A 24,200-nucleotide genomic window follows, 5' to 3' on the forward strand; every position below is an offset into this window, starting at 1 on the left:
TTCTTTTGATTCGGTAACGCATGGAACTATACTAAGAGTTGAGTAAAGAAACTTCTATGGACATTTTGCACACCGTCTGATGTAGAAATTAACTGGATTGTCGTAGAAAGTTATTTATAGTGCAAACTCACTGTAAAGTCTCCTTTTGACCTAATGGGAGTGAACTATTTTTTGAGTAATTGTGAAGACAAGGCTGATTCCCTTAAAAATTTTATATTAGGCCATGTTAATGTGTTTAATTGACACTTGCTCCTGAGATACCATCTTGACCACTTGACCTTGCTATGTGTCTAAACTGTATATTGTTTTTGTTAACTCCTGGTCGTATGTCCTGCGTTACTTAGGAGAGGTGTGCCATGCTCTGGAGACCTCTGGGCTAGGGATATCTTAAATCATATTGTATTTTATATATTTTGATAATGTAGAATGATTGTAGAAGATGTAGCCTTGAATAATTTCCAGGTAGTATATTTTAGCCATGATTCACAAACGTGACGTATTATCCAGCCTTATCACTGTGATGAGCTCAAATTTGTTTTGAATCATCCGATGGACTTTCCATAACTGATGACTATAAGTGGGTTTCCGTGACCTTATTTCTGCTAAAAGTGCTCATGTGTTGACTTGAAGCCCTTGACCTTTGAGGTTCTTGTATTTCTGAGCCTGATGTGTATCATACAGTGGTTTAGAAAGTTTTTCCCGCATGAACCCTTTGATTCCCTAATAGAATATGATTATGTATTTATTTGAAATTGATGAATTATGTGGTGCGTCATATTATTTTGGAGTGTGTAAATTTGATTGTTTATTTTTTATTGTAAAATGTTGTTTGTTGTGAAATTCTCCAATATAAAAAGAAAATTAGGAAAGTGAAACCCAAGAAACAACAAAAAAATCTTTGTTTTGACACTTTTTATTCACCAGCGAAAATAAATTTTCAATCAGGTTGAATGAAAACAATTATTTGATATATTGTCTCTATTGTGATGGTCTATTCACGTCTGCAAATCCAACTCTGCTTTGTGCCATGTCGAAGATGGTGTAGTACTCAGAAATAAACAGATCGCCAAGAATCCAGAGAGGACCAGCTGGGGGTGGTACGTCCAATCCCATGAAACCACTCACGCATTGAGTCTGGGTCAACACTTTTTGCTGGGGTATAGAGAGTACAAGAATTACATATAGAATGACGTCATTGTGATGGAACCACAAAAACTCATGAGACACAATTTGTCAGTTTTACCCGGCATCTACTATCTTAGTGAGGAACTCTCTAATCTAACCAACGTCATCAAGACATTCATTAGTTTCTGTGACTGTCTACACAGACTTTATAGGCCAACTTTGTACAGGAAGACCATGGTTTGAATCTCAATTTTTTATTTTCTTTTTCACGTCAAGAAAGACTATCTCAGTATAAGAAAGTCCAGCTGACGGTAAGAAAGTCCAGATGACGGTAAGAAAGTCTATCTCAGTATAAGAAAGTCCAGCTGACGGTAAGAAAGTCTATCTCAGTATAAGAAAGTCCAGCTGAAGGTAAGAAAGTCTATCTCAGTATAAGAAAGTCCAGCTGACGGTAAGAAAGTCTATCTCAGTATAAGAAAGTCCAGCTGACGGTAAGAAAGTCTATCTCAGTATAAGAAAGTCCAGCTGACGGTAAGAAAGTCCAGCTGACGGTAAGAAAGTCTATCTCAGTATAAGAAAGTCCAGCTGACGGTAAGAAAGTCCAGCTGACGGTAAGAAAGTCTATCTCAGTATAAGAAAGTCCAGCTGACGGTAAGAAAGTCTATCTCAGTATAAGAAAGTCCAGCTGACAGTAAGAAAGTCTATCTCAGTATAAGAAAGTCCAGCTGACGGTAAGAAAGTATATCTCAGTATAAGAAAGTCCAGCTAGTGCATTGACAACACGTGTTCCTAGAAAACTCAAGGTCATAAATGAGAAAGTTTACGTTTTAAAAAGTTTTTTTTAGACCTTGTCGCAGATATGTATAAGGTAGAATAATAAGTTTATTTTGAGATAAACAGCGCGAGACGAGAGAGAGAGAGAGAGAGATAGAGAACATACTCATTCAAAGTGTTAGTCTTGTTGGACTGCCTAGGTTACATGTTGGTCACTTAATACTTATTGGACTGCCTAGGTCACATGTTGGTCACTTAATACTTATTGGACTGCCTAGGTCACATGTTGGTCACTTAATACTTAGTGGACTGCCTAGGTGACATGTTGGTCACTTAATACTTATTGGACTGCCTAGGTCACATGTTGGTCACTTAATACTTATTGGACTGCCTAGGTCACATGTTGGTCACTTAATACTTAGTGGACTGCCTAGGTGACATGTTGGTCACTTAATACTTATTGGACTGCCTAGGTGACATGTTGGGCACTTAATACTTATTGGACTGCCTAGGTGACATGTTGGTCACTTAATACTTAGTGGACTGCCTAGGTTACATGTTGGTCACATAATACTTATTGGACTGCCTAGGTGACATGTTGGTCACTTAATACTTAGTGGACTGCCTAGGTGACATGTTGGTCACTTAATACTTATTGGACTGCCTAGGTGACATGTTGGTCACTTAATACTTAGTGGACTGCCTAGGTGACATGTTGGTCACTTAATACTTAGTGGACTGCCTAGGTGACATGTTGGTCACTTAATACTTAGTGGACTGCCTAGGTGACATGTTGGTCACTTAATACTTATTGGACTGCCTAGGTGACATGTTGGTCACTTAATACTTAGTGGACTGCCTAGGTGACATGTTGGTCACTTAATACTTATTGGACTGCCTAGGTCACATGTTGGTCACTTAATACTTATTGGACTGCCTAGGTGACATGTTGGTCACTTAACACTTAGTGGACTGCCTAGGTGACATGTTGGTCACTTAATACTTAGTGGAATGCCTAGGTGACATGTTGGTCACTTAATACTTAGTGGACTGTCTAGGTGACATGTTGGTCACTTAATACTTATTGGACTGCCTAGGTCACATGTTGGTCACTTAATACTTATTGGACTGCCTAGGTGACATGTTGGTCACTTAATACTTATTGGACTGCCTAGGTCACATGTTGGTCACTTAATACTTAGTGGACTGCCTAGGTGACATGTTGGTCACTTAATACTTAGTGGACTGCCTAGGTCACATGTTGGTCACTTAATACTTAGTGGACTGCCTAGGTGACATGTTGGTCACTTAATACTTATTGGACTGCCTAGGTCACATGTTGGTCACTTAATACTTATTGGACTGCCTAGGTGACATGTTGGTCACTTAACACTTATTGGACTACCTAGGTGACATGTTGGTCAATTAATACTTATTGGACTGCCTAGGTCACATGTTGGTCACTTAATACTTAGTGGACTGCCTAGGTGACATGTTGGTCACTTAATACTTAGTGGACTGCCTAGGTGACATGTTGGTCACTTAATACTTATTGGACTGCCTAGATGACATGTTGGTCACTTAATACTTAGTGGACTGCCTAGGTGACATGTTGGTAACTCAATACAAAGACAAAACGTAATTCTACAGTGGCAATAGTTGATTGATGTGGTATAACGTACACGAGCTTGTGTTCATGTAGTTATGGTAATATTAAACCAAGTGTAAATAAAGTCATTCAATGACACCAGTTTCTATTCAGTTGTTACTTTTACCTCAGACTTTCTATATTTTCAGTTATTATATTTACTGCATGTTTGATAATGCTAAGTGCTCAAAGAGTTAAAAGTGCTTTCAGTTTTTATTAAGCCAACACAGCTCATATTCTAGTATCGTCAAGCTCCGAGTAGGCTATCTGGCGCCTAAACCAGTAGGCTTTTTTGCCTTGGAGGTCTACCCACCTAGGAGAAGGTATACTATACATTTGAACTGGATGGGGGCTTGTTTGCCTTGGAGGTCTACCCACCTAGGAGAAGGTATACTATACATTTGAACTGGATGGGGGCTTGTTTGCCTTAGAGGTCTACCCACCTAGGAGAAGGTATACTATACATTTGAGCTGGATGGGGGCTTGTTTGCCTTGCATGTCTACCCACCTAGGAGAAGGTATACTATACATTTGAACTGGATGGGGGCTTGTTTGCCTTGGAGGTCTACCCACCTAGGAGAAGGTAAACTATAACATTTGAACTGGATGGGGGCTTGTTTGCCTTGGAGGTCTACCCACCTAGGAGAAGGTATACTATACATTTGAACTGGATGGGGGCTTGTTTGCCTTGCATGTCTACCCACGAAAGAGAAGGTATACTATACATTTGAACTGCAACTAGACACAAATGGCTTCGGGGAGGACAACTCAAGAGCCGCGAATCGGCAGTTTGCAGCAGATAGTCTTACACCCTGGCAGAGCCTGAAACGACGCTGACCCCACGCTGTATCGACACTTGGCATTCCTTTGGATACATCAGCTGCGTGGAGGGGGGGGGGAACTGTTTGTGTGGGCGACATCGTTACAACAATAGTTTATGCCCAGGCATAATTGTGATGCTCCATAATCGCATTGCGAATGAAGGAAGCCATACATATAGCTAGCAACCTGCCGGGAATAATAAATATGGACGACAACGGGAGAGACAACTCATGTATACTTACGACAAGTATGTACTGTTGTGGAGTAAGAACGAATTGTCTTCCTTGAATTGTGTAAGTGACGTTTGGTAGCGATGGTATTTTGTTGCAGTCGGGTAAAATATACTGAGGAGAACAATCCAATCAACATAGATTATAATAAAATATTCTGTTTCTTGTATCTTGCCAAGGCATTAAAAATAGATCTAGATTAACATTTTTTTAGAATTAATTCTGGAACTGGTATAGATATATATATATATAGATCGTCAATAAGTACAACTAATCTATTCCCACTTCATTGCGGAGGTTTAATAGATTAGACAGACTATGTTACACCAATTGGCGTAGTAGTTTCTCTTTTACAATTCACTGTATACCACCACTTCAGCCAAAGACAATATTTCGAAATACCAAACAGAATAATGAATTAAAGATTGTTAATAAATGGGTGCTATTACGCTTCGTGTAACCTTTGTTATTGTTGTTGTTTAAATATATTTGTGTATGATTTCCTTGTTACCAACACTATAACTTACCACTCCGCCAGGTCCAGCTATTGCACCGATTTTCTGGTTAATGTCAGCCACTTGTTCAGTGGGACCAGACAAAAGGGAAGTGCCAGTATCGACAACTCCTTTACATCCGTCATCTCCACAGTAACCTGCCCCTGAACCACCAACTTCAATTCTAGAAGGAAAAAAAGCAATCTATCTATCTATCTATTTATCTATCTATCCATCTATCTATCTATTTATCTATCTATCCATCTATCCATCCATCCATCTATCTATCTATCTATCTATCTATCTATCTATCTATCTATCTATCTATCTATCTATCTATCTATCTATCTATCTATCTATCTATCTATACTCTTTCAATATAATCAACAAGATTATATGAATCTATAATTTAGCCCTAACCCTGTAACTAAAATATTTGAAATCAAACTACTGAACTGTATTTTGTTATAAAACATCATTCAAATCATCATGATCTTACATCTGTATGATCTATGTTATAACTGATATAATATAGGCAAACATCATTTTAATCCTATTGTGATGATTCCCTGGTATTCACTTACCCAGATACAAGTATTGAGTAGAATCGCTCTTCAACCACTGGAGCGTATGTAATAGAGCCAGTGTACAGCTTACTATCAATGCCACCAAGAACCAATTCTCCACCAACTGAAGCTTTAGGGTCACTATAAAAGTTCATTCAAAGAATGTCAGACAGATGCGTTGCTGTATGCAACTATCATCATGAACTATTTTTGACTAAAGACACTCTCCCACTGTAAGAGTTTAATAACAAGGAGTGAATAAGTTTTGTATTTTATTTGTACACAAACGTCTCTCGTTAAGGTAAAAATGTATTTTATTGTAACAGTTAAGTTAGGAGTAAATCTTTTTTTTTTAAAAGATGCAAGTACTAATATACAAATAGATATACTAATAGATATACTAATGATAGCACATCAAATGCTAATAATAGTGTTAATAAGATAATTGGCCCTATTGAAATAGACTGAACTACTGAACTGTACTTTGTTACAACACTTAATTCAAATCAACATGAGCTTACATCTGTATGATGTCACTGATAGAATCTAAATGTATAAATAATCCAACTTTATTTGGATGAAGATTGATTGAGAGGCTAAGTACGCTTGAAATTGGCTTGGATTGGCTACCTATGAAGGGGGCTAGAGGCTCGACATCCGACAAGCAGAGTTGTGTTAACTGAGCGCCTAAAGGTAGCACAAAAACCTTCTCCCAGATACCCCCTCCATCTCCACAAATGAGATTAGACCATAGCCCTCTGAGTAGGCTATAGGCATGAAAGTAGCGTTATATAAAAAGCTACATTTTTTTTTTAAATTAAGAATTTCCAATTATAAGACAATGGCCCAAGACACTGACGCAAGTCTATACAATGACCCAAGACTCTGACGCAAGTCTATACAATGACCCAAGACTCTGACGCAAGTCTATACAATGACCCAATACTTTGGTGAAGGCCAAAGTAAAATATGACTGCATCAGAGATCTTCTATTCGCATATGACTGTGCCCTAAGTGCCTCAAACGAAGACAACCTAAAAAAAAAGTGTCTGTCCCTCTGAACTGCAAAAATGTCAGCCTCAGCTTCAATGTAAAAAAAAAAGACAGAAGTGTTGCACCAAGCTCCTCGGTGTTGCACCTAGACATATTGGCCTTTATTAATAAGCAACTATGCACACACACACACACAAAAGCTGTATATAGATACATATGCTCTAGAGTTACGCAATCCGTATAAATTAGATCTCCCGCTTTGTTTTCCCGGGGGGGGGGGGGGTAAATACAAATGTTCCATTGTTTCCTAATCTAACATTCATTACTTGTTAAGAGAGAAACTATCGCTGTATAAGTTCTAGTGTTGGAGGTTATGTTTTTCTATTTAACTAGAGTTGTTTCATTTCTCATTACTCTTCATCAGGTTAAGAGTTAAAATAGATCCCAGATTTGTACTTTCCCAAAGTAGAGCATGTTGAAAACTAAAATAGATCCCAGATCTATATACTATATCCCAGATTTTTACTTTCCCAAAGTAGAGCATGTTGAAAACTAAAATAGATCCCAGATCTATATACTATATCCCAGATTTGTACTTTCCCAAAGTAGAGCATGTTGAAAACTAAAATAGATCCCAGATCTATATACTATATCCCAGATTTTTACTTTCCCAAAGTAGAGCATGTTAAAAACTAAAATAGATCCCAGATCTATATACTATATCCCAGATTTTTACTTTCCCAAAGTAGAGCATGTTGAAAACTAAAATAGATCCCAGATCTATATACTATATCCCAGATTTTTACTTTCCCAAAGTAGAGCATGTTAAAAACTAAAATAGATCCCAGATCTATATACTATATCCCAGATTTTTACTTTCCCAAAGTAGAGCATGTTGAAAACTAAAATAGATCCCAGATCTATATACTATATCCCAGATTTTTACTTTCCCAAGTAGAGCATGTTAAAAACTAAAATAGATCCTAGATCTATATACTAGATCCCAGATTTTTACTTTCCCAAAGTAGAGCATGTTGAAAACTAAAATAGATCCCAGATCTATATACTATATCCCAGATTTTTACTTTCCCAAAGTAGAGCATGTTGAAAACTAAAATAGATCCCAGATCTATATACTATATCCCAGATTTTTACTTTCCCAAAGTAGAGCATGTTGAAAACTAAAATAGATCCCAGATCTATATACTATATCCCAGATTTTTACTTTCCCAAAAAGAATATGTTACGAGCTGAAATAGATGTTCAATTCTTACTTTCCCAAAAAGAATATGTTACGAGCTGAAATAGATGTTCAATTCTTACTTTCCCAAAAAGAATATGTTACGAGCTGAAATAGATGTTCAATTCTTACTTTCCCAAAAAGAAAATGTTACGAGCTGAAATAGATGTTCAATCTTACTTTCCCAAAAAGAATATTTTACGAGCTGAAATAGATGTTCAATTCTTACTTTCCCAAAAAGAATATGTTACGAGCTGAAATAGATGTTCAATTCTTACTTTCCCAAAAAGAAAATGTTACGAGCTGAAATAGATGTTCAATCTTACTTTCCCAAGTAAAACGAGAACACAGCCTCGTCCACAGCTCCTTGTTGGACGGCTTGGACAAAGAATGGAGTGACGTCATCCACGGCGATAGACTTGTAAGCCAATCCCAGGATGCCATCAAACGCCGCGAGGACAAAAGTTGCCCCAGGTTCCTGTGTGGCTTCGGCAAATGTGCAGTTCTGTACTACAACCCCAGACACCTGTGAAATGGTCAGTAATAATTGATATGGACTCTGTGGGAGACGTAGACTTACTGCCTTCAGCACTTTAGTTTGAGCAGCTGCAGTCTGTATACAGTCATTGTACATTGAAATACCAAAACTGAATTTATGAAAAACCTACCACAGAGATATAGACAAACAACTCAAAATTTCTGTTTAAACAATATGTTTATTTTTCAAAGTAAAGTTGCTATTATTGTATACCCAAGCACATAGATCTACCCAATTCTAAATGGTATAATTCATGTCACTATTTCTAATCAAAATGCGTATGTCACACTCTTGTGTAGACAGTTCAAGGTCGGTCAGTAGAAAGTTACGTCACACGTCAGGTCACATATAAAAAATAATGCCAGGCAGAGGTTGATAGAAAATTAATTCAATCTTATTGCAGTAAAATACAATTTATTATAAATCAAGGTAAAAGAGGACAGCCAAGAAAAAATAAAAATAAAAAGCAAGCTGAAGGTTATTGGACTGGCAGAATGTGACGTCATAATTATCAACTAAACCCCAACGATATCATTTGCTTTGTAAACAGAGTGTCTGGTGAAGACGGTGAAGTTAGACATAGAATATTCACGAGATAAATCGAAGTACCTACAACTTAACCACCAATAGTCACGTGGTAAATAATACTCTTTCAACAATCTACATGACAAAGTGCCATGTATCAGATGCACAAAGTGTCATGTGTCTTTTGCACAAAGTGTCATGTATCTGATGCACTAAGTGCCATGTATCTGATGCACTAAGTGTCATGTATCTGATGCACTAAGTGCCATGTATCTGATGCACTAAGTGTCATGTATCTGATGCACTAAGTGTCATGTATCTGATGCACAAAGTGTCATGTATCTGATGCACTAAGTGCCATGTATCTGATGCACTAAGTATCATGTATCTGATGCACTAAGTGTCATGTATCTGATGCACTAAGTGTCATGTATCTGATGCACTAAGTGTCATGTATCTGATGCACTAAGTGCCATGTATCTGATGCACTAAGTGTCATGTATCTGATGCACTAAGTGTCATGTATCTGATGCACTAAGTGTCATGTATCTGATGCACTAAGTGTCATGTATCTGATGCACTAAGTGTCATGTATCTGATGCACTAAGTGCCATGTATCTGATGCACTAAGTGTCATGTATCTGATGCACTAAGTGTCATGTATCTGATGCACTAAGTGTCATGTATCTGATGCACTACGTGTCATGTATCTGATGCACTAAGTGTCATGTATCTGATGCACTAAGTGTCATGTATCTGATGCACTAAGTGCCATGTATCTGATGCACTAAGTGTCATGTATCTGATGCACTAAGTGTCATGTATTTGATGCACTAAGTGTCATGTATTTGATGCACTAAGTGTCATGTATCTGATGCACTAAGTGTCATATCTGATGCACTAAGTGCCATGTATCTGATGCACTAAGTGTCATATCTGATGCACTAAGTGTCATGTATCTGATGCACTAAGTGTCATGTATCTGATGCACTAAGTGTCATATCTGATGCACTATGTGTCATGTATCTGATGCACTAAGTGTCATATCTGATGCACTAAGTGTCATGTATCTGATGCACTAAGTGTCATATCTGATGCACTAAGTGTTATGTATCTGATGCACTAAGTGTCATGTATCTGATGCACTAAGTGTCATGTATCTGATGCACTAAGTGTCATGTATCTGATGCACTAAGTGTCATGTATCTGATGCACTAAGTGTCATATCTGATGCACTAAGTGCCATGTATCTGATGCACTAAGTGTCATATCTGATGCACTAAGTGTCATGTATCTGATGCACTAAGTGTCATGTATCTGATGCACTAAGTGCCATGTATCTGATGCACTAAGTGTCATATCTGATGCACTAAGTGTCATGTATCTGATGCACTAAGTGTCATATCTGATGCACTAAGTGTCATGTATCTGATGCACTAAGTGTCATATCTGATGCACTATGTGTCATGTATCTGATGCACTAAGTGTCATATCTGATGCACTAAGTGTCATGTATCTGATGCACTAAGTGTCATATCTGATGCACTATGTGTCATGTATCTGATGCACTAAGTGTCATATCTGATGCACTAAGTGTCATGTATCTGATGCACTAAGTGTCATGTATCTGATGCACTAAGTGTCATATCTGATGCACTATGTGTCATGTATCTGATGCACTATGTGTCATGTATCTGATGCACTAAGTACTATTAGATGTCAGGATAAACATGCTCAAGTTAAAACAACAAAGACTTACGTCGACTGTGTCTGTACTCAGAAATCCACTCAGTTCTCCCTTGGCGTACTGGATGGCAAATGCAGTGCCGTTAGCCACATAAGTAGAAGACCTTGAACTGTCATACTTATTGTGTACCACTGCAAGTGGACAAATCAAAAGTTTGAAGAACTTTTTTTTTGCTATTAAGATTTACAATTTCTTTCTCCATTATTAAACTTTTAATTTTTTTATATTTTCTCTGCATTTTGTCTGACAGGAAGATAAGTTTTAGGTAATTTGACTTTTTATATTTGGAAATATTTCAACAAAGTGACACATAGGTTAACGGTCTGTGAACTGCTTCAAGAAACGTAGCTTTCGATGAAACATAGGGGGGGGGGGGATCAGTTCTAGCTGTATAGATTTAAATTTTACTGTGCATTTTTTTAAATTGTTAAAACTATTACTAAAAATAGACGGCAATGGTATAAATGGATCGATAAAAGTTTCAGGGAATTATTTTGTTTTAAATTATAAAAATAATAATTATGATAATAATCATTTAATCATTCTGACTACCCAAGTAGGGATGGCTGTCTGTAACGGTTCAGAAGTGTTAACTACAGTTCAGCGATATTGTCAAAAAATCTGGTGATAGAGTCTTCGTTTTCTTCCTCGTTCTTATTCTGTTGGAACTTTTCGATGTCTAGACCAATACATGAGATGAACTGAGCAGTGGTTCTGATGACTAGACCAATACATGAGATGAACTGAGCAGTGGTTCTGATGACTAGACCAATACATGAGATGAACTGCGCAGTGGTTCTAATGACTAGACCAATACATGAGATGAACTGAGCAGTGGTTCTGATGACTAGACCAATACATGAGATGAACTGAGCAGTGGTTCTAATGACTAGACCAATACATGAGATGAACTGAGCAGTGGTTCTAATGACTAGACCAATACATGAGATGAACTGAGCAGTGGTTCTGATGACTAGACCAATACATGAGATGAACTGAGCAGTGGTTCTAATGACTAGACCAATACATGAGATGAACTGAGCAGTGGTTCTAATGACTAGACCAATACATGAGATGAACTGAGCAGTGGTTCTAATGACTAGATCAATACATGAGATGAACTGCGCAGTGGTTCTAATGACTAGACCAATACATGAGATGAACTGAGCAGTGGTTCTAATGACTAGACCAATACATGAGATGAACTGCGCAGTGGTTCTGATGACTAGACCAATACATGAGATGAACTGAGCAGTGGTTCTAATGACTAGACCAATACATGAGATGAACTGAGCAGTGGTTCTGATGACTAGACCAATACATGAGATGAACTGCGCAGTGGTTCTGATGACTAGACCAATACATGAGATGAACTGCGCAGTGGTTCTGATGACTAGACCAATACATGAGATGAACTGCGCAGTGGTTCTGATGACTAGACCAATACATGAGATGAACTGCGCAGTGGTTCTGATGACTAGACCAATACATGAGATGAACTGCGCAGTGGTTCTGATGACTAGACCAATACATGAGATGAACTGCGCAGTGGTTCAGATGACTAGACCAATACATGAGATGAACTGAGCAGTGGTTCAGATGACTAGACCAATACATGAGATGAACTGCGCAGTGGTTCTGATGACTAGACCAATACATGAGATGAACTGCGCAGTGGTTCAGATGACTAGACCAATACATGAGATGAACTGTGCAGTGGTTCTGATGACTAGACCAATACATGAGATGAACTGCACAGTGGTTCTGATGACTAGACCAATTCATGAGATGAACTGCGCAGTGGTTCTGATGACTAGATCAATACATGAGATGCACTGCGCAGTGGTTTCCAAAAAAGGGAATTCTCCATACAGTTTTCTTTCTAGAGGGGTGTTTTTAGGCCTCTTGACAAAGAATGCAGATTTTGTAGTAAAGGGTCAGCATTCTCTGATAAAGCCCCACATGGGCAGATTTATCTAGTTCTAATTTTGAGCTGTCCGGTACATATGTTGTCTCATTCTGTTGTGTCCGGTCCTGAGTCGAAAGATTAGACGTTGATCTTGTGGGGTAGCTTATAATAGTCGTCATCTTTCTTGTGATTCAGATGAGAGCTTGTCCATTTCCTATTTATTCTATTCACTATTAGTTTCTTCATTTCTTCTGCATAGAGTGCAATGTTTAATTCTTTGTTCTCCCACACTTGGTGAGTGTGTCAGCCTTCTCGTTTCCTTCTTGTTCTAGATGTGCTGGTGACATGGGCGTAGCCAGGATTTGTTTTCGGGGAGGGTTTGGGCTGGGGATTCCCCCCGCGGAAAAAATTATATATATATATATATATATATATATATATATATATATATATATGTGTGTGTGTGTGTGTGTGAGTGTGTGTGTGTGTGTGTACATAATTTTAATCTTGATTACATTCTGACCCTTTCGGAAGTCGTTTATTGTTTATTGTAGACTCCCCGCCCTTGCTAGCCCCGCCGCCGGGCACTAATTCTGGTATTGAAAGCCAACAAAATGCATATTCTGAGGTATCTACAGTGCATTATCTTGCTATTAAAAAGTTTTATTTCAAAAACCTAATGTGCTATTCTTACTGACTTAGACCCTCTCGCGCCGTTCGCGCATTTTCCGGCAAGCTGTTTCCGCAACTCTTATTTTGCATAATTCATTTTGTGTGAGAACATGTCCCGCAAAACCTCATGCGACGCTCTGTCACAACCTTACTAAGGATTCGACTCCCAGTTCGGCATATGATTTCTTTGATTTAGACCCGATCTTTATGACTGACTCCTAAAATCTGTCTTAGCCATCTTTGTTGAGATACATTTAATGATTTTCAATTTCGGCAGAAGACTATTCACACTTTATTAATAGAGCCCAAGCCACTGGTAGAAATTTTTAACCTTTCTTGACTACGCTCTTGGAATTACATGCCTGTATTTCGCTTTAGATTTTATATCGAAAAGGAAAGTTTTTTCGTCAAATCATCTGTTGAGGGGTTTTAAACTAAGAAATCTCTGGAGTTTTTTAGTTTTGTTTTTAATTCAAAACCCCATTTAGCTACGATCATAGAATTTGGTGACTATAGTTTGCTTTAAAATAATATTGAAGAGAGATGTTTTCAACTCTAAACGCTCTGTAGGGGAATTTTAAACTCAAAACCATCTGGAGGAGTTTTAAACTTTAAAGAAAAAGCCATCTGGAGGAGGGGGATTTACACTCAAAACCCTTTTGGCTACGATCATAGATTTTATAGTGTGTAATTTGCTTTTTTTTTATATTGAAGAGGTACTTTTTAGCTTCAAACCCCAACTGGAGGGGGGGGGGGGGGTGAAACTCAAAACCCCTTTGGCTACGCTCATAGAATTTTGAGTGTGTAATTTGCTTTTTTTATTTTGAAGATGGGGTTTATCGTAAATTTTGGAGGGGGTTTTAAAATCAAAATCTTCCTCAACTGTGTTGTTGGAATTTGGGGATTGTTGTTTTCATTTTTTTGTTTTGTTTAATAGAAGAGGGGGATTTAACTGCAAAAACCTCTGGTAGGGGGTTTAAAATTCAAAACCCCCTGTAGGGGGTTTTAAACTCAAAGCCCCCTGGTAGAGGGATTTGTACTTCAAAACCCCCTGATAGGGGTTTTTTAAATCTCAAAACCCCCTGGTAGAGGGTTTTTAACTCAAAACTGCCTCGGCTGTACTGTGGTAAGTGATGATTTAGTATTAAAATCTCACCTAAAATAAACAAAATGAAAGCAAACATCAGTAACTTAATTCCGTTCCCCCCCCTGCGGGGGGAATTTTATTTCGGGGGGGGGGGGTTGAACCCCAAGAACCCCCCCACCCTGGCTACGCCCATGGCTTGTGATACAATGTATTTGTGGTCTCATGAAGTAGACAAAGGTACACGTTAGTACAAAGCTTAATGCAGCTCATTGAGAAGCCTGAGAAGGCTCAAACCCACGAGTTCAAATTCAGGTCGTTTACCTTTTTTTAAAAAAATAAATACACTTAAAAACGATCACCCAGATACCCTGTTCTTTCTCCCCCCCCCCCCTCTTATCAACTGCTCCAGATAAAGTGATAGTATCAAAGCGTAATATGAACGTTAAAAGCCTGAAATTGCACTATGCAAAAACAGTTTGTAAAAGTATTTCTAATTGCACATATTCATTATTGTTAGTCTAGATCTATTGCAATTTTAATAACATAATCCAAACTAAATGATACACTTAATATAAGCTTTGTTTATGAAAAAAAAAGTATTTTCTGTATTATTCTTGTTTGAATTGAATTACGTCCTATGACTTGGTGGTTGATTTGTCTCAGTTTGGGGTAAAAAGGAGAGGAATATGTCACAATAATAATTTGAATACAAATAATAATAATAATTGTCTTCTCAGACAAATGTGGTTATTAAAAAAAAAAGGAAAATGTAAATAAGATTAAAAAAAACAACTGCTAGCTAAGTCTGTTAGTCAAATATATTCCCAGTTATAATATAAATAGCTAGTTTACATCCGAAATGCTACATAGTTAGTCATCTATAATCCCAGTTCAAATAGTTTTGTACTTTTGAATAAAATAGCTGTTGTAGTTTTGAATAAAATAGTTGTAGTTTTGAATAAAATAGTTGTAGTTTTGAATACAATAGTTGTAGTTTTGAATACAATAGTTGTAGTTTTGGGTTGAATAGTGTACTTTTGAATAAAATAGTTGTACTTTTGAATAAAATAGTTGTAGTTTTGAATAAAATAGTTGTAGTTTTGAATACAATAGTTGTAGTTTTGAATAAAATAGTTGTAGTTTTGGGTTGAATAGTGTAGTTTTGAATAAAATAGTTGTAGTTTTCAATAAAATAGTTGTAGTTTTGAATAAAATAGTTGTAGTTTTGAATAAAATAGTTGTAGTTTTGGGTTGAATAGTGTACTTTTGAATAAAATAGTTGTAGTTTTGAATAAAATAGTTGTAGTTTTGAATAAAATAGTTGTAGTTTTGAATAAAATAGTTGTAGTTTTGAATAAAATAGTTGTAGTTTTGAATAAAATAGTTGTAGTTTTGGGTTGAATAGTTGTAGTTTTGAATAAAATAGTTGTAGTTTTGAATAAAATAGTTGTACTTTTGAATACAATAGTTGTAGTTTTGAATGAAATAGTTGTAGTTTTGAATACAATAGTTGTAGTTTTGAATACAATAGTTGTAGTTTTGAATACAATAGTTGTAGTTTTGAATACAATAGTTGTAGTTTTGAATGAAATAGTTGTAGTTTTGAATACAATAGTTGTAGTTTTGAATACAATAGTTGTAGTTTTGAATGAAATAGTTGTAGTTTTGAATACAATAGTTGTAGTTTTGAATGAAATAGTTGTAGTTTTGAATAAAATAGTTGTAGTTTTGAATAAAATAGTTGTAGTTTTGAATAAAATAGTTGTAGTTTTGAATAAAATAGTTGTAGTTTTGAATAAAATAGTTGTAGTTTTGGGTTGAATAGTTGTAGTTTTGAATAAAATAGTTGTAGTTTTGAATAAAATAGTTGTACTTTTGAATACAATAGTTGTAGTTTTGAATGAAATAGTTGTAGTTTTGAATACAATAGTTGTAGTTTTGAATACAATAGTTGTAGTTTTGAATAAAATAGTTGTAGTTTTGAATACAATAGTTGTAGTTTTGAATGAAATAGTTGTAGTTTTGAATACAATAGTTGTAGTTTTGAATAAAATAGTTGTAGTTTTGAATGAAATAGTTGTAGTTTTGAATACAATAGTTGTAGTTTTGAATACAATAGTTGTAGTTTTGAATAGAATAGTTGTAGTTTTGAATACAATAGTTGTAGTTTTGAATACAATAGTTGTAGTTTTGAATAGAATAGTTGTAGTTTTGAATACACTAGTTGTACTTTTGAATACACTAGTTGTAGTTTTGAATACAATAGTTGTAGTTTTGAATACAATAGTTGTAGTTTTGAATACAATAGTTGTAGTTTTGAATACAATAGTTGTAGTTTTGAATACAATAGTTGTAGTTTTGAATACAATAGTTGTAGTTTTGAATACAATAGTTGTAGTTTTGAATACAATAGTTGTAGTTTTGAATACAATAGTTGTAGTTTTGAATGAAATAGTTGTAGTTTTGAATACAATAGTTGTAGTTTTGAATACAATAGTTGTAGTTTTGAATGAAATAGTTGTAGTTTTGAATACAATAGTTGTAGTTTTGAATGAAATAGTTGTAGTTTTGAATAAAATAGTTGTAGTTTTGAATAAAATAGTTGTAGTTTTGAATAAAATAGTTGTAGTTTTGAATAAAATAGTTGTAGTTTTGAATAAAATAGTTGTAGTTTTGGGTTGAATAGTTGTAGTTTTGAATAAAATAGTTGTAGTTTTGAATAAAATAGTTGTACTTTTGAATACAATAGTTGTAGTTTTGAATGAAATAGTTGTAGTTTTGAATACAATAGTTGTAGTTTTGAATACAATAGTTGTAGTTTTGAATACAATAGTTGTAGTTTTGAATACAATAGTTGTAGTTTTGAATGAAATAGTTGTAGTTTTGAATACAATAGTTGTAGTTTTGAATAAAATAGTTGTAGTTTTGAATGAAATAGTTGTAGTTTTGAATACAATAGTTGTAGTTTTGAATACAATAGTTGTAGTTTTGAATAGAATAGTTGTAGTTTTGAATACAATAGTTGTAGTTTTGAATACAATAGTTGTAGTTTTGAATAGAATAGTTGTAGTTTTGAATACACTAGTTGTACTTTTGAATACACTAGTTGTAGTTTTGAATAAAATAGTTGTAGTTTTGAATGAAATAGTTGTAGTTTTGAATACAATAGTTGTAGTTTTGAATACAATAGTTGTAGTTTTGAATACAATAGTTGTAGTTTTGAATAGAATAGTTGTAGTTTTGAATACAATAGTTGTAGTTTTGAATACAATAGTTGTAGTTTTGAATAGAATAGTTGTAGTTTTGAATACACTAGTTGTACTTTTGAATACACTAGTTGTAGTTTTGAATAAAATAGTTGTAGTTTTGAATGAAATAGTTGTAGTTTTGAATACAATAGTTGTAGTTTTGAATAGAATAGTTGTAGTTTTGAATACAATAGTTGTAGTTTTGAATAGAATAGTTGTAGTTTTGAATACAATAGTTGTAGTTTTGAATACAATAGTTGTAGTTTTGAATACAATAGTTGTAGTTTTGAATACAATAGTTGTAGTTTTGAATACAATAGTTGTAGTTTTGAATGAAATAGTTGTAGTTTTGAATACAATAGTTGTAGTTTTGAATAAAATAGTTGTAGTTTTGAATGAAATAGTTGTAGTTTTGAATACAATAGTTGTAGTTTTGAATACAATAGTTGTAGTTTTGAATACAATAGTTGTAGTTTTGAATAGAATAGTTGTAGTTTTGAATACAATAGTTGTAGTTTTGAATACAATAGTTGTAGTTTTGAATAGAATAGTTGTAGTTTTGAATACACTAGTTGTACTTTTGAATACACTAGTTGTAGTTTTGAATAAAATAGTTGTAGTTTTGAATGAAATAGTTGTAGTTTTGAATACAATAGTTGTAGTTTTGAATAGAATAGTTGTAGTTTTGAACACAATAGTTGTAGTTTTGAATAGAATAGTTGTAGTTTTGAATACAATAGTTGTAGTTTTGAATACAATAGTTGTAGTTTTGAATAGAATAGTTGTAGTTTTGAATACACTAGTTGTACTTTTGAATACACTAGTTGTAGTTTTGAATAAAATAGTTGTAGTTTTGAATGAAATAGTTGTAGTTTTGAATACAATAGTTGTAGTTTTGAATACAATAGTTGTAGTTTTGAATACAATAGTTGTAGTTTTGAATACAATAGTTGTAGTTTTGAATACAATAGTTGTAGTTTTGAATAAAATAGTTGTAGTTTTGAATACAATAGTTGTAGTTTTGAATACAATAGTTGTAGTTTTGAATGAAATAGTTGTAGTTTTGAATACAATAGTTGTAGTTTTGAATAAAATAGTTGTAGTTTTGAATGAAATAGTTGTAGTTTTGAATACAATAGTTGTAGTTTTGAATACAATAGTTGTAGTTTTGAATAGAATAGTTGTAGTTTTGAATACAATAGTTGTAGTTTTGAATAAAATAGTTGTAGTTTTGAATAGAATAGTTGTAGTTTTGAATACACTAGTTGTAGTTTTGAATACACTAGTTGTAGTTTTGAACTATTGTTTAGATTGTATATTGTGTTCCTGATATAAAGGGGACAAGTTTATTGTCGAGTTGGTCCTAAGAGTTACAGACACGTCTCTCAGAACGTCAGCTCCAAACAATGGGAGACGACTAGAGATAGATGTATGTAATTAGACAATAATATCATACATTTGGTCCATTGTTAATTGGTGATTTACGCACTCAAGATAGAAGGCCAAATCATATAAAATACATGAAGTAACCCTCGCAGACCTGGCGGTCGATACGGCAGATGATGATGTGAAGGTCACGCTGTTCTAAAATCAAACTAAAAGAAAAAAAAAACGAATCAACTTGTCTAATTTTTTACAATGTCGTTTTCATGAAGTATTAGTTTGTTACCGTCTTTGTTATTTTTGAAGTGAAAAATCTGTGACTTTGATCAGTGTTATCACACTTGTCACATAAAGATATGATTGAGATGTGGACAGATAGGTAACGAGCTTGTTCTAAAAAATGTAATGATGATAATTAACAGTAATAGAAGATAAAGTATCATATCTCTTTCTCTGTCTAGTCAAGAGACATCAGAATGTGTTCTTCATGGACAGTAATCAATCTGGGAGAAAGGTTCACAGAATGTTGTCATGTATTCAAAGCAATGCAAAAATGAAAGTTGTTAGCGTACAAGACGCAATAGAATGTGAACTAGTATTCAATATGTTTATATCCTAGCTGTTTCTAGTATTCAATATGTTTATATCCTAGCTGTTTCTAGTATTCAATATGTTTATATCCTAGCTGTTTCTAGAATTCAATATGTTTATATCCTAGCTGTTTCTAGTATTCAATATGTTTATATCCTAGCTGTTTCTAGTATTCAATATGTTTATATCCTAGCTGTTTCTAGTATTCAATATGTTTATATCCTAGCTGTTTCTAGTATTCAATATGTTTATATCCTAGCTGTTTCTAGTATTCAATATGTTTATATCCTAGCTGTTTCTAGTATTCAATATGTTTATATCCTAGCTGTTTCTAGTATTCAATATGTTTATATCCTAGCTGTTTCTAGTATTCAATATGTTTATATCCTAGCTGTTTCTAGTATTCAACATGTTTATATCCTAGCTGTTTCTAGTATTCAACATGTTTATATCCTAGCTGTTTCTAGTATTCAACATGTTTATATCCTAGCTGTTTCTAGTATTCAACATGTTTATATCCTAGCTGTTTCTAGTATTCAATATGTTTATATCCTAGCTGTTTCTAGTATTCAATATGTTTATATCCTAGCTGTTTCTAGTATTCAATATGTTTATATCCTAGCTGTTTCTTGTATTAAATATGTTTATATCCTAGCTGTTTCTAGTATTAAATATGTTTATATCCTAGCTGTTTCTAGTATTAAATATGTTTATAACCTAGCTGTTTCACTAATGCGTCCATCTCCTTCCCCCTTTTTTTCTCTCTCTCTCTTTCTTTCATTCTATTTTCTTGTTCATTGTTATGGGAGCTATGAGTAACCTATGTATCTATGAAAAAGATAGCTAACTTCTTCGAGGCAATAAGCCTGGGTAATAAAAGTATAACCTAGCCCAAACTGAATATCTATCGGACATACATATAAAAATTAGTTAAATTCTCTAAGCATAAAAAGAATTTTTGTTTTTAGCAGTTTCTAGAATAACTTATTGTTTTATAAATCTGTGTGTATCACCATGACACTGCACAACACGTTTCATGTGTCGTTATGTCAGTCTACTTACAGCAAGCGATATCTGACGGTTTCATGTGTCGCTAAGTCAGTCTACTTACAGCAAGCGATATCTGAAGGTTTCATGTGTCGCTAAGTCAGTCTACTTACAGCAAGCGATATCTGAAGGTTTCATGTGTCGCTAAGTCAGTCTACTTACAGCAAGCGATATCTGAAGGTTTCATGTGTCGCTAAGTCAGTCTACTTACAGCAAGCGATATCTGAAGGTTTCATGTGTCGCTAAGTCAGTCTACTTACAGCAAGCGATATCTGAAGGTTTCATGTGTCGCTAAGTCAGTCTACTTACAGCAAGCGATATCTGACGGTTTCATGTGTCGCTAAGTCAGTCTACTTACAGCAAGCGATATCTGACGGTTTCATGTGTCGCTAAGTCAGTCTACTTACAGCAAGCGATATCTGACGGTTTCATGTGTCGCTAAGTCAGTCTACTTACAGCAAGCGATATCTGAAGGTTTCATGTGTCGCTAAGTCAGTCTACTTACAGCAAGCGATACCTGAAGGTTTCATGTTTCGCTAAGTCAGTCTACTTACAGCAAGCGATATCTGACGGTTTCATGTGTCGCTAAGTCAGTCTACTTACAGCAAGCGATATCTGAAGGTTTCATGTGTCGCTAAGTCAGTCTACTTACAGCAAGCGATATCTGAAGGTTTGCACTTGGAGGATGGCACCCACAGGTTGGAGGATCCTGTATCGAAGACGACTTTGAACTGTTGCTCGGGTGTACCAACGCCAATAACGCCGTAGTACTGAGCCTAAATGTATGATACATAACACAAATGTAGAGGCCAAGTGTATGATACATAACACAAATGTAGAGGCCTAGTGTATGATACATAACACAAATGTAGAGGCCAAGTGTATGATACATAACACAAATGTAGAGGCCAAGTGTATGATACATAACACAAATGTAGAGGCCAAGTGTATGATACATAACACAAATGTAGAGGCCAAGTGTATGATACATAACACAAATGTAGACTCTAAAATAAAACTAGAGCCTAAGTATATAATACACAACACAAATGTAGAACATAAGTGTATGATACATAACACAAAAGTTTTGAGTTCACCAAATGCTGTGTCCTTAGCATACAATAACTGAATGCTATTCAAAGAGACATAAGTTTTTTTTTAATGAATAGAAATTAAATTAAAGACGTCGAAGTTGCGAATGCAATTGTAACTATTCGGATTGATAAGAAGAAATGCTAATTATACATTGGGTTTACCCCATTCTATTTTTATTTCTATCAATGAAAAGTGTGTCTCTGCTTACATCCATGTAGTTCTTGATTGGCTCAAAGTGTGGGTCTGTGTACTTAGTAAACAGGAGTTTCTGGAGTTGACTGGTCTGGAGTCTGTCTAGTCGACTTCTAATAGTCTCCATTCTATGAAGCTGGATTCTAAAATAAGCAGACATAATTACGTTTAGATTTAGAGATTTATTTTTAAATCATTACAATCAAATTCAAACATCTGAGTTATGAAACAAAACTTGCAAAACATGAGTCAGTGTATCTATCAGTATATATCATTCTCTTCATGGCCCAACCATGCGTTACACCACGACAAAGTCATGGAAAGATAACTTTTTTATTTCTGCAAGTTGGACTAGAGTTACTCATGTAACTTTCGAGGCGACAGAGAGCACCGCTCAGAAAAAAATTGGGGGGGGGGGGGGGGGAGAACAAGTAATCTTTATACATTCTATATATTAGATAACATTTATGTGTGTATTTTGTACACACATCAATATCAGGTGTCATTAAAATAGTTGCATGTTTTTTTTCTGTAGCTTGGTTTTGATCTTGCCCCTTTGTATAACTCTTCTTTTCCTAATCATGGCCACCGCTTCACATATATTTCGTGGAGTCAACAGGTCTTTTAATGTAGTCGAAATTACTGCATCAGGTAACTGTTTATTTTTATCAGTCATCGACGAAACTGTTGCTCTCGAATTTCGCAAGATGGCTGTAAGCTTTGTTTGCGAACATTGGGATAACTATGCCGACACCCTGTCCGTTGTTCTTACTCATGGAAGCACAGTCATACACTCTGCTCGACACTACGCTGCCTACTTGAATACTTCCGGCGTTTATGGTGACAAGGCTGAAATTGTGGCGATGTCTCAAATACTTCCCGCTACTATCAATCTTACAATCCGGCTCAATGTCTCTTCATATCCCTGCTATTTAGCGGTAGCATTCATCGCAACGTACTGGAGTGTAAAACTATCGCAGCTGACTCCATCAGATTCAAATTTGCCTTTTACCTTTACACGCAGACACTTCCCTGTTAGAGTAGCCTTTGCCATGACAATTAATAAAGTTCAAGGCCAAACGTTCAAAAAGATATGCCTGTATCTTCCAAAACCTGTTTTTAGTCCTGGACAATTGTATGTTGCTCTCACCAGAGTTCCTTCCCCACTCCCTCCCTATTTGGACAACTGGGTCTTTCAGGAAGTGTTCACCTGTCACTAAATAACGGCTTATGCTACGCCGTGGGTCGACTAGTATTTATGATTCCACCTTTCCCAAGATCCTATAGCCAAGCATGTCAACAACTTCTATTATAAATGTTTTCATTGTACAAGCTGTTGGATAATCAATTGATTAATACGAAAAAGAATAGGATAGAAAGAAAAAAAAAGGAATTTAAATAAAAGAATACAAAAAGAGAAAGAGAGAGAGAGAGAAAGAAAGAAAGAGTGAACGACATTAAACAAAGTATAAACAATATAAAGTCATAACTGATAGGAAAACATCAGGTAGATATATTTGTACATTAAATTCCAGAAAAACTAAAACCTTTTAAGTTCAGCATTGCAGTCAACGAAGGCAGCTAATGCCAGCAACAAAACATAAACAAGTTTCATTTTGAATCTCGTCAACACAACCCAATCTGGTAGTCCCACCAAAGAATGAAGAGGACTTCTATAACAAACAGTTGCCTTATATACACTGATTACAATAATCAGCTAGTTAAGCGTAAAGCATTCAATTATCAGAGCAGATGATTGTATGGCTGGATGGGTGAACGACAGACCAAGGTACGACCACCCGTCCCCACGACCTCTGTCATGCTCCTGATCAGGTCCTTTAGGTATCTTAGGACACGTGACACAAACTGTTGATCAGAAGATAATGTGATGTCACAGGACACAATCCTAGTTTTAACTTTGATGTCCATTTTGTATTCAAGATCCCAGTATTGTTAGGGTGTTTTATTTAATTCTTTAGCAAAACAAAACCAGACAATTGTACTCGCTGATATTGAGCATTTCTTACGTTCATCATAGTAGTCTGGTCTTTGAATTTCTAAGATCTGTATTTCATACAGTGAGAGAGAGAAAAGAAGGGAAAGCCATATGGAAAATGTGGAAGCGATATAATGGAAAGAAAAACAAACAAGAAATTGACAAGTAGAGAGTTAGAAATGACTAGTAACAATGTCAAGGACGCTAGAGTAAAAGCAAACTGTTGCCAACTAAATAATAATAATTACTTCCTGCCTCAAAAGAAGAGCTTATGAATT

At 35.2% G+C, this 24,200-nt stretch overlaps 1 protein-coding gene and 1 long non-coding RNA gene across 2 annotated transcripts in view; both read right to left on the bottom strand.

Moving 5' to 3' along the window:
• The window catches only part of LOC129928866 (uncharacterized), a 79,657-nt gene that overhangs the window by 5,924 nt on the left and 49,533 nt on the right, over window positions 1–24,200 (bottom strand). The gene's annotated exons all lie outside the window — the stretch shown is intronic.
• On the bottom strand, window positions 898–23,634 carry LOC106050240 (cathepsin D-like). The gene is made up of 9 exons (XM_056045352.1): window positions 23,474–23,634; window positions 21,943–22,069; window positions 21,292–21,415; window positions 10,715–10,833; window positions 8,219–8,418; window positions 5,678–5,800; window positions 5,127–5,277; window positions 4,612–4,713; window positions 898–1,152 (listed from the first exon to the last, which is right to left on the bottom strand). Exons 1-9 carry the CDS (start codon window positions 23,539–23,541, stop codon window positions 979–981), a joined length of 1,188 nt encoding a protein of 395 aa, XP_055901327.1. The 5' UTR covers window positions 23,542–23,634; the 3' UTR covers window positions 898–978.

Source organism: Biomphalaria glabrata, chromosome 10 (assembly GCF_947242115.1).
Source record: "Biomphalaria glabrata chromosome 10, xgBioGlab47.1, whole genome shotgun sequence".
Lineage (NCBI taxonomy): Eukaryota > Metazoa > Mollusca > Gastropoda > Planorbidae > Biomphalaria > Biomphalaria glabrata.